The sequence below is a fragment of the Montipora capricornis genome, chromosome 2 (genome assembly GCF_036669925.1).
Source record: "Montipora capricornis isolate CH-2021 chromosome 2, ASM3666992v2, whole genome shotgun sequence".
Lineage (NCBI taxonomy): Eukaryota > Metazoa > Cnidaria > Anthozoa > Scleractinia > Acroporidae > Montipora > Montipora capricornis.
Window position 1 is genome coordinate 34,179,032 of NC_090884.1, and position 10,294 is coordinate 34,189,325.

At 39.2% G+C, this 10,294-nt stretch overlaps 1 protein-coding gene across 3 annotated transcripts in view; it reads left to right on the top strand.

Annotated features, from left to right (window-relative positions):
• The first annotated feature begins 1,540 nt into the window (after nt 1-1,540).
• Nucleotides 1,541-10,294, top strand: part of LOC138019267 (long-chain-fatty-acid--CoA ligase ACSBG2-like) — a 56,134-nt gene continuing 47,380 nt past the window's right edge. Inside the window, exons 1-3 of one of the 3 annotated variants that reach the window (XM_068866016.1) lie at nt 1,541-1,628; nt 5,645-5,706; nt 6,005-6,112. In XM_068866016.1, coding sequence (XP_068722117.1) covers nt 6,034-6,112 — 79 coding nt within the window. In that variant the 5' untranslated portion in view covers nt 1,541-1,628; nt 5,645-5,706; nt 6,005-6,033. Of the gene's footprint in view, nt 1,629-5,644; nt 5,707-5,999; nt 6,113-9,167; nt 9,341-10,294 lie in introns of those variants that run through there. The other 2 variants (XM_068866007.1, XM_068866024.1) reach the window with 2 other exon arrangements.

Genomic DNA, 10,294 nt, shown 5'->3' on the forward strand with positions numbered 1-10,294 from the left:
TCTATTATTATATGCAAAACCTGAGGTACATTTTACTCTTGTTTTGGCACCAAAATGGCCGTCTTATCACGTGAATGTAATTCAATCAATGTGAATGTAATTCAATCAATTCAACTTTTTTAGCCTGTTTACGACGGTAATTAGTAAAGAAAAATAAATATAAGTATCTCAGAATTACAGTAAGTGCAATTGACAAGACTTAAACGCTATATATGGCAAGAAGTTGGACTATCCAAATAGCTGTGAAGCTAATCTAGTGGACAGCCCAAGACTGTTGATAAGGTTAAAAAAAGTTAAAAAAAGAAAGGAATATTATTAATTTAATTTTGATAAAAGAGTAGGCCTTCCTACATGTTACTATAATTAAATTACTGCATATCAGCCAATGAAAAAATAAAATTATGTGAAAAAACCCTAACAAAAACTTAAACTTCTTGAAAGCATGGAGAGTGGGAATCTTTTTCAATGAGATATCTAAAGTATTCCAAAGCCGACAACCAGTATGGCAAAGAGATCTTAGTCCATATTCGGTTAGTATTAACATGATTTGTAACATGTTAACATGGTTGAGTAAGAGTAGAAGAAGTGCTCTGAAAAAAATCAAAAAGTTGAAGGGAGCAAGGAATGATACCATAAATAAACAAAACAAAGGATCTGAAGATCAAGAACATCTGCAAATCTCAATATACCTAGATACTTAAATAGTGGTTTAGTATGAGTTTTTGGATGAGAAAATGTTACAATTCTTATAAATCTTTTTTACCGTAGTTATTTTGTTATAAGGCGCACTCGGTTTTAAGAAGCACCCCAAACTTAGCAATTTAATCAAGCTCACCCTGCGAGCAGAGCCTCCTTTTGTCTTTTTCTTTACTGAGGAGGAGAAAAGTAGGCTCTGCCCGAATCACGTCAACTCTTTGAAGCCGCCGCAGCCCGAGCTTCTGGACTAGTCAATCTTGTTTTCTCTCGTCAAACCGGTTATTCCAGTGCGAGCATCCCTTTAGTGACAAAACCGATGGTGATAATTGAGCCCGCTGTACCATGAAAAACCAAGATGGCGGCGAGATCTGGCATACTAGGCTTGGGTTTTAGACTGTATCCTGGCAACATGCAGCGCATATTCAATAAAGATGTTACTCGATTCATGCAGAGCCTTTCTCGAGAACGCCAAAATCGAGCAAGCAAAAGAAAGGCTCTGCTTGCAGGGTGAATCAAGCTAAGTTCTCAAACTGAAAATTACGCGAAAATCCTCGGTTATGATAAGACGCACCAAAATTGAGAGTTATCAAAAGGATGCTTTAAGGATGTGATGAATTTGAGAACAATTATCCTTGCACATTGGCATGCACACTCTTTTTGTTAACGTAAACAAAGTGAAAAAGGCACGCATTTAATGATATACGTAAAAACAATAGCTAAAAGTTCACACCTGAAATGATAAACATACAACGCATACACGTTTATTTGACCTTCCGACTTAATAAATAGTCAGAGTTCAGACTTCAAGCGAAAGCAAACAGCGCAAAATTGCCCACGGAAAGGCATATTCAAAGGTGTTTGACAGCTGAATATCAACACGCCACCAAGGATGCAAATTTCACTGCACAAGAATGGCTGGATGAACGAAGAAGGTATGTTTTATCTCCTAGCCCGGCTGTTCCAGGCTCACGCAGTTCTTTTCGTTTTCTCGACTATCTGAGAGCCTGGAACAGACTATTTATCACCACACTGTTTGTTCAGAAAAGAAACTTTTCATGCGAGCGACAAACACGATTCTTGGAATTCGAAACAAGGTTCGAACGATTGTATAGTTGTCACGGGTATCACGTTTGTTTGCTTTTCTCTTGAAGTCGTTTAGTGTTCTAAAGGTCTCTAAAAGCACTATTCTTTTTAATAGACAACTAGTGTCCTTTTCTTGTGTTGTTTAAACAGCAAGTTCTTCTCAAATTGTGATCTTAAGATTTTGTTGCTCGAAAATACTTGGCTATAAGACGCACCCCAATTTTAGCACTAACTTGCCACCCAAAGACAGATTTTTCTTGAAAAAAGCGTGCGCCTTGTAACCGAATAACTACGGTAAGTTACCTGAAGTGGTTTAAGGTGGCTCAAAGCGGTTTCAACTATTTGGAGGGAATGTATTACTTCTACAACACTGTTTCACTTAATGGCAATGTTATGGTACCATATGAAATACCAATAATTGCTTAACAAGATGCACATATTAACGTGACGTAATAAATTACTATGGCAACAAAAGAACCTTCTAAAAAAGTCTTATATTTTATGCTTTAGCGCTCATATCTCAAAAACGAACTCGGTGACCCCCCATTTTTTACTGCAGAAAAGTGATTAGCAGGCTAAGACGAAACTCTCTGCAAAGTTTAAAAAAGTTCTCTGGATCGGATTCAGAACCACCTTAAAAAATGTCAGTTATGACGGCGGCTATGAATCTTGCAGAAAGTTTTGTCCCAGCGTGCTAATGACTCTTCATTAATAAAAAACGAGGGTCACCAAGTTTGTTTTTTAGATATATGCGTTTAAAGACAAAATATAGGCTGTTTTTAGATGGCTCTTTTGTTGCCATGGTAACCCGTTACGTCACATTAATGAGTGCATCTTGTGAAACATCTATTGGTCTTTCATAAGGCATCATAACACTATTATTAAGTGAAAATGTTTGGTAGATTCAATCCTTCCAAATAGTACGTGCAGTTTGTTGAAAGTGTTTAAACTGGTTTGAGCCTCCTTAAAGCTTTGTTTATTTTAAAGAACTTTCAAAATGATAAAGAATGGTGTTTTCTATTTTGGAATACCTTCTTTCATTCCAGAAATATTAAAGTTTTTGTTAAAAAATTGATGACGTCACAAACATTGCAAATGACTGTAATAAATCACAAAATTAAGAATATCTCCGAAAATTTTGGACCAACGATATTCAACAAGAATGTTTGAGTTAACAAAATGTTTAATTTTAGATACAACACCTTTACAGTTCTCCACGAGTGGCTAGAGTAAAAAATAATATCAAAGAACACACATTTAGCCCATCAAATTTTCCCTCCACTACTCAACCGGACTCTCAAGCCCCATGATCCACGGGGGCGTTGGTCCGCCAATTCACCGTGCCATTTATAAAGCATTGGTATACATGCAAATATTTATAATATTTATGCATCAACTCTACCGTAAAGAGAAGAGTAATGCACCAGAGCCGGACACGAAAACCCCTAAAAACTAGCAAAACCGGGGAACGTATGCAATGCAGTGGTGCGACTCTCGGGGTTCTAGGGTATTCTTATTGAAAGACACTACTTACAACGCAAATGCACGCTATCGTATACCGCCTAACGAAGTCATCAAACATTTTGGACGCTTAGCGCTTGATAGGGATTATGGGAAATGAATATCTATTTTTAAAATCCGAACCCCAACGCCTGAACTCGCAGGACTTGAATCTGGGAACGTTCGATTATTAACCCTTTCAGACTACCACATCGCTTACTGCCAGAAGATTATTTTTTAAATATGTCAATATTTTTTTTCTTCCGAATGCCGCTGTGAACGTGTATAATCACCCGCTAAGAAACAAGTTTAAAGGGGCAATGTCATGCTAAATTTGCTGTTTTTAGGTTAAAACTGGGTAAAAATCTAAATGGGGACCGTAAAGCATTCCTGAGAACCCACTGACAAGATATGAAATATATTTATTGCACAACGAGCTATTCGTATTTTATTTTTGGCTACTTTCTGAGGAAACCACACTCCACACTCAAGTTTCAATCCATTTTCATCCTCTCCATCCATGGATGCAAATAACAAAGAATTGCTTCAGTGCACTTCAGTTGTTATTGGCAACAAAACAACACCATTATTTGTTTGGTCCTGATTTATGCAAAGACGTATCTAAGGAGGTGTTTACATGATACCGGTACGAGTTGTCGATTTCATACCGCGTTTACATGGACGACTCATCCCAAGTCCATCGATTACCGGACGCCATCTTGACGAATATTTAGAAATACAACGCATGCGTCAATAGTCCCAGTCCACCACGACTTGACGACTCGTACCGGAATGGGAGTCAATGTAGCGTTTACATGATACCGGTATAACTTTTCACCCCGTTATGAGAATTTCGATCCGGTACAACTACCGGGATGAATTCATACCGGTATGAGTTGTACTGGTATGAGATTTTTCACCGGTATCATGTAAACAAATACAGAGCGATAAGTAAGAACCGGGATGAACTCGTACCAGAATGAAACTCGTACCGGTATCATGTAAACACCCCCTAAGTGTTGAAGTTTCACTGAAATAGCTTGACACTGCCCCTTTAATTTAAACAGGAAAAAATGTCGGTTACCAAACCTCAAGAGAAAGCTAACCACTTTAAAATCAAGCAATGATTTAACATATACTAATTAGTATTGGCAAGTAAGAGGTGCTGTTGTCAGCTAGTTGTTCTTTAGTGGTTAGGTGGAAAAAGCAGTTCCTTCAAAGTAGGCCTGTGCTCCGGGTTCAAATCCTGTCTAGAAATGCAACTTTTACTGTTTTTCTTTTCATCTACTACCACAAGTCCTGGGACAGAGTTAGCTAAATTGACGATAACAGTCAATCCAAAGAAAATTAGGAATTGTCGATAATCGTCATTTCAGAGGTGGTGTAGAGAACCAACAAACTCAACCCACATTTTGCCCAGATTTCGCGCGACCATTTCATCTCCCCGGTGTTTTTTGCGCCCCACTATTCACTACTTGCACAAATCCCATAATACACCTCTTTTTACCCCACAAAACTCTGCATAGGCATTGTTTTCGACTTCTCTTGGGACATTTTCATGTCCCAGGAGAAATTGCACACAATGGTTATGCAAACGTTTTGGGGGGTGATAGAGCTGTATTATGAGATTGTGCAAGTAGTGAATAGCAAAATACAAACCACGGTCATGTGGCACTCCAAGAGCCTGCCGCTCTCAACCAGTCATCTGCTACGTCTCGGCAAAATATCATTTTACAATGACTGCAAAAATTCTCGCGCGCTCATTGGCTAATTTTTATTGTCAACAAGTGGACAGACCAGGACATACACATACATTTAAAATTTATGCGATAACGACGCGATATTGCTCGCGTTAGATTGAAGTTTCTCGCATTTTTGTCTCGCTGTCTTCTCGTGTTTTGACTTAATTTTGACCCCTCTGCCTTTTTGTTATTGATCATGAATTGCGTCAAAACATTGTCAAAGTTGTTTGCGGATCCACTCGGCTATCGCCTCGTGAATCCACAGCTATTTTGACAATGTTATGACGCAATTCATGATCAATAAAGGACAGACGCATGAAAAACTGACATCAATGTGTTAAATTTATGCTAATTAGGATTATCACATTCTTTAGTTCATGTCTTATTTTCAACCGAATTTGTAGAAAGGATTCTAAGTTATTCATTTTAAGCTGAAAATCTCTTTACAAATTTCTGGTATTTCAAGTTCATGGGGCGTAATCTTTGGTTTCAAACTTCATGACACGAATTCATGACACGTCCAAGTGCAACATAATAACATACCTCCCTAGAGAGTTTTCTTGTGTCATTTCCTTTTCATCGGCATTTAAATGACTTTTTTTGTTTCCAATAACATTAAGCAGCAGACCTAGTGAAACGTTCAACGACACCGCGGTTGGTTGGAGTAAATAACCTATAACCCCAGGTATGTCTCATGAAACTTGGTTAATAAGACTCATTCATTGCTTCAGTTTTGGAGATATTTTAGCGGGAATTCGTTTTGAAAGTTTAAGGAAATATGATTTTATTGGCTTCATGTCGCATATGTTTGATAAAAAAATATGATTTTGATACAGTTTCTTTGAATATTAACCCGGTTTTTGGTGAAGGGCGCGAAAGAAAAGTCTAGTGTTTCGAGGACCTTCTTTCTCCTAATCTTCATAAGTATGTAGCCATGATTAGACAATTCAGTTAGTTTGTTCTTCATTTTTCCCTAAGCGCAGCAGAGAAGTGCCTTGGAGTTGCGGCACAGATGGCTCCACCGGTGGAAGGCGTATCATACAAGAAAATATCAGAGGAAAACGAAAATCTCTCTATCTCACACAAAGGAGGTAAAACGTTTGTTGTGGGAACTAAATTGATTTAAAGTTATCAGGGTGAGGGCACTCGTATTTTTTTTAAAATTCTTGTTCAGCTGAGTTCATAGAGGCATAATAGAGGTAACTGCTGTTAACGAATATGACGTTTTAATAATAAGTCACGGTGAACTCCACAACTTATTGAATCAAGTTGGGACAAAGCCTAACTTAGAAACAAAAGCCTATGATTTTCATTAGCACACAATGGCTTTCAATCAATCACAACTCAATTATGTTCAGACATCACCTCAGCTTCACTAATCCGGTTTATTATCACATTTTAGTGGACTTCGAAAAAAGGCTGCTAAGCTTGTGTGACAAGGTAGATACTTCCGGCATGTTTTGCCGAGACTTATCGTTTGCACCCGCGTGGTGAACATAAATTGCTTTAGTGGCGTCTGTCCTTTCTTTAATCACGATTCAGGGGCTTGTTAAAGTAAGAAAGTTCAGTATTACTGATTATGAAAAGCGATCACTGTACGTGGCGACACGAAGTCTCTGCATTCGAATTACCGAGATCGATCATCAGACTTTCTCAAAGTCCGTTTTGGGTTTTGGTGTGATCCGCAGTAGGGCTCTATCGCTCGCTCCCTCGCCCCAGTAAAAATTGGAGTGGAGATCATGAACACAAACAACTCGATTGATCGAGTTCCGATACGAGGAGCGTAGGACCTTGTAGAGTTGTCTATTAAGTCGCTTTTTGCCTACTTCCTTCAATTATATACCAAGCGTAATTGATTCAGTTTAACGTATTTAATACCAGCTTTTTCTGAACTTCTCTCTTTCTCTCTAGAAAGATTAAGGAGGTCAGGCTCATCACAATTCGTAATTGTATGCCGAAGGAAGCTGTATGCTGGTGTTTATTTCCCACTGGTCTGGTCTGACTTTCCAACCAATAAAAAAAAAGCTAAATTACCTTCCCTGGGTTAGTGTATTCGGTATGGATAACACTTAAACTCATTGGTGATGAAGTGTTGAGTAGTCTGTGCGTCGCCGTCGAAGGCTAGGTTGTTGCATTCCGTTGTGTCCATGCTTCAAGGGCTTTAGAGAAACGTCATTTCTCCTCCGATCCCCTGACTGACAAGCTGTAAAGTTTCGTTAAAGTACTATGTAAATAGGCTACCCTCTAGGTACTTGAGGTTCACTTTTTGTCGGCACGAGTGGCGAAGCTCATTTCACCCATTGTTTTGATTTTACAAAGAAATTAATATTTCGTTGCTCATTGTGAACGAGGTGGTTTTCGAACAAGGTGACGGATTGCACCTCACTATCACGGCGAGAGAGCAAATGTTCGACTTAACATTGTTCAACTTAAAAATAACGCACTGATGGTCTTAAACACCCCCGTGAAAATCATCTGGTTGTCTTCCAAGGTCCACGTTTATCAAAATATCCTCCCTGTTGAGCGAAATGTTTCAATCGCAGTTGGTAACATCCGGCTAAGTTATCAGAGAGCTGGCAGGCGTGAGAAAAAAAAATGGCATTTCTTCTTTGCACCATAGTGATGCTCGGGTTAAACGATCAATGGATCCATAGCCTACTAACTACGATAGAACGAATCATTTCGTCTAAGAACAATTCACCCGATAATCAAACAGTTTTAATCTTTAAACTGTAGCTGTAATAAACCATTAATATTTCTCGAGGGTTGACCATGGCTCGATAAACAGCATCCGTCTCTATTGTAATCTTAGCTGGAAGATGAGGTTTGTGATGGGACAAAGGTCACCTTGCCCTGTTTTCATTCACCTATACCTGGTAATTAGCACTTCGTAAATTGATCGCGTGGACTTCGATCGTTACAAACGAAAACTACAGGAAAGGAGGAAAAGTTAAATAAGTAATAAATCTCGTGACATACTGCAGAAATCCTATGACCAAAATCTGACCGGAGCGAGGGGAAAATCTTGTTCAGTTGGACTTGGAAGGACTTGGCATGCGCGAAATATCAAATCATCACTGAGACTGTTGTCTAGTTTCGTCTAACGTCTAGAGACCCCAGAAAAGTTTATAATTTTTTTAAATTATTACTTTTACCTCATATTTTTCACGTCTCAAATAGCAGACAATACAGCGTGTTGTGGTACAATGGTGGAAAGTTCGAAAGTCTTTGTACCAGCTTAATTTAGCAAACCAGACTATTTTATGAAAAATAGAATAATGGTGGCCCCTTTTCACTGTTTTTGTATCGACGAAACCAATGCAAAATTTCAATGTAAGCCAGTTGGAAGACAGATGGCTAGAAGGCAGGACCACCGCATGAATCGTCGACCAATTGTCGCATTCAAAGACGTTGGCTGCTGCCAGACAGAGTTAAGAAAGGGTTACGTCTTTACCTCTTAATAAGCCAGTTCCTTGTGTAGTAGTGTGAAGAGAACTATGACTGACGCCAGAAATACGATTACAAACACACACACACACAAATACTAGTGGTAGACATGTTGAGAAATAGTTTCTGGTTTACAAAAAAAATCCGATTCTGTTGGGAGATGGAAATTTAACAAATTCAATTGAGATAAAAAGAGAGCTTTTCACCATGTCAAGACTGAGCGATATGGTACTTGGACCAAGCTACAAGGACTTAAACAATGTGGTCGAAGTTCTCCCATTTAAAGAAAAGGCCACTTTAGTGTATCTTGTTAATCGGCCTGGTAAGAAAGGCAAACATTACGTAACTAGAGAGGCACGTACCCTTCATAACGCCCACGTGTTGGATTCATGGTGAGAGAGGCTGACATTTCATACTTTGTCTGGGTTCGCTCACATTTGCATCTGTTGCTTCTGTCGGTTTAACTCAGCGCGCTTTTGTATCAAGGATTTACTTATTACCTTCCGTCGTACTCTTTATCGACGAGCAAAGGGAAATGTGACCAGCTGTTATGAAAGTTAACCGTTATCCAAGCTTTTCACTTAGCCCGCGCACAGCGACCCTCTTTAGGGGAAGGGCTGGTGTCAAACGGGTATTATCCATTCAGTGAATAAAGGATTTCACTAAATTATTAATAACCAATGAATCATCCTCCAGTCCGGAGTTCAGTCGATTGTGCAATGTATTGTAACCTGTGGCCCATTGTGAATTGTCTGAACAACTGGATTTTAAGTCGACTGCCATTTGCTTGATAAGCAGTACATCGAGTTTGCTTTTCAGTAGAACTTGCTATTCGTATAAGATGCTGAGTACGCTCTCGACTAAGCCGGAAGGTGAGTGCAGAACATCTCAGAAATTCTCTCACGACAAAAAACATATGCGAATATTCATGTAGTCAGAGTTCTTCCAAAGTGCTTGTTCCATTTAAGAGTTCATGTCGTCTACTCTTCATTTTAGCCAGTGAACATTTGTTACGCTATTGGTAGACTCTTTATCTTTTTTAGAGGGTCTGAATGGGGGGGTCCACATGTCGGTTGTCGGTTAAAATTTTATTACTTTGTCCGTTGTCGGTAAATCCCAGTTAATCTTTTTGTCGCCAGTCGGTAATTCTTCCCTCGTTTTGTCGGTAGTCAGTAATATTTTCTAGCCCTTTGTCGCTAGTCGGTTAACCCCATTCACACCCTCTTTTTAGCACAATACTTACATGACAACATCCTTAAAAATTCAATGTTTTCCACTATCGTTATGAATTATTCAGCTATTATCATCCCCACGGCTATTCCATGAAAGTGTGAACGCGCTATCGTCCTCACTTTTCGTGAAACATTCTTGCATATATTCTCGTCTTATGCCATTACTCCGCAATCTCTCTGGCCTGGGTCTGCTTAATTAATCGATAGTTGCAGAAAATGCCGTAAGTGAAAGGGTTACGGTTATGCTGCGTCAGTGGGGTGTCGGAAACAAGAAAATTTGGGCTTATCAAACGAGGTAACCACGCTAAGAAAGATTTACAAGCTAACATTTCGAGCGGCTGTAGCCCTTCGCTCTGACCAACAGCCTGAGTAATCGGGGAGGGATTTTTTCTGAGGGGAGGGGTGGTAGGGTTGTACACAGGCTTTCTTGCGAAGGGCGGACTCTCGAAACGTAAAAAGTATAAACCAAAAATATTCTCCAATTTACTTACAATTCTGGCAATGAACTTATATGGTTAGGGTGCACATGCGAAAAGGGAGAATCGCGCCTATGGAAAAAAAAAAGCAAGAAACCGCGCGGCCTAGAATCTGGTT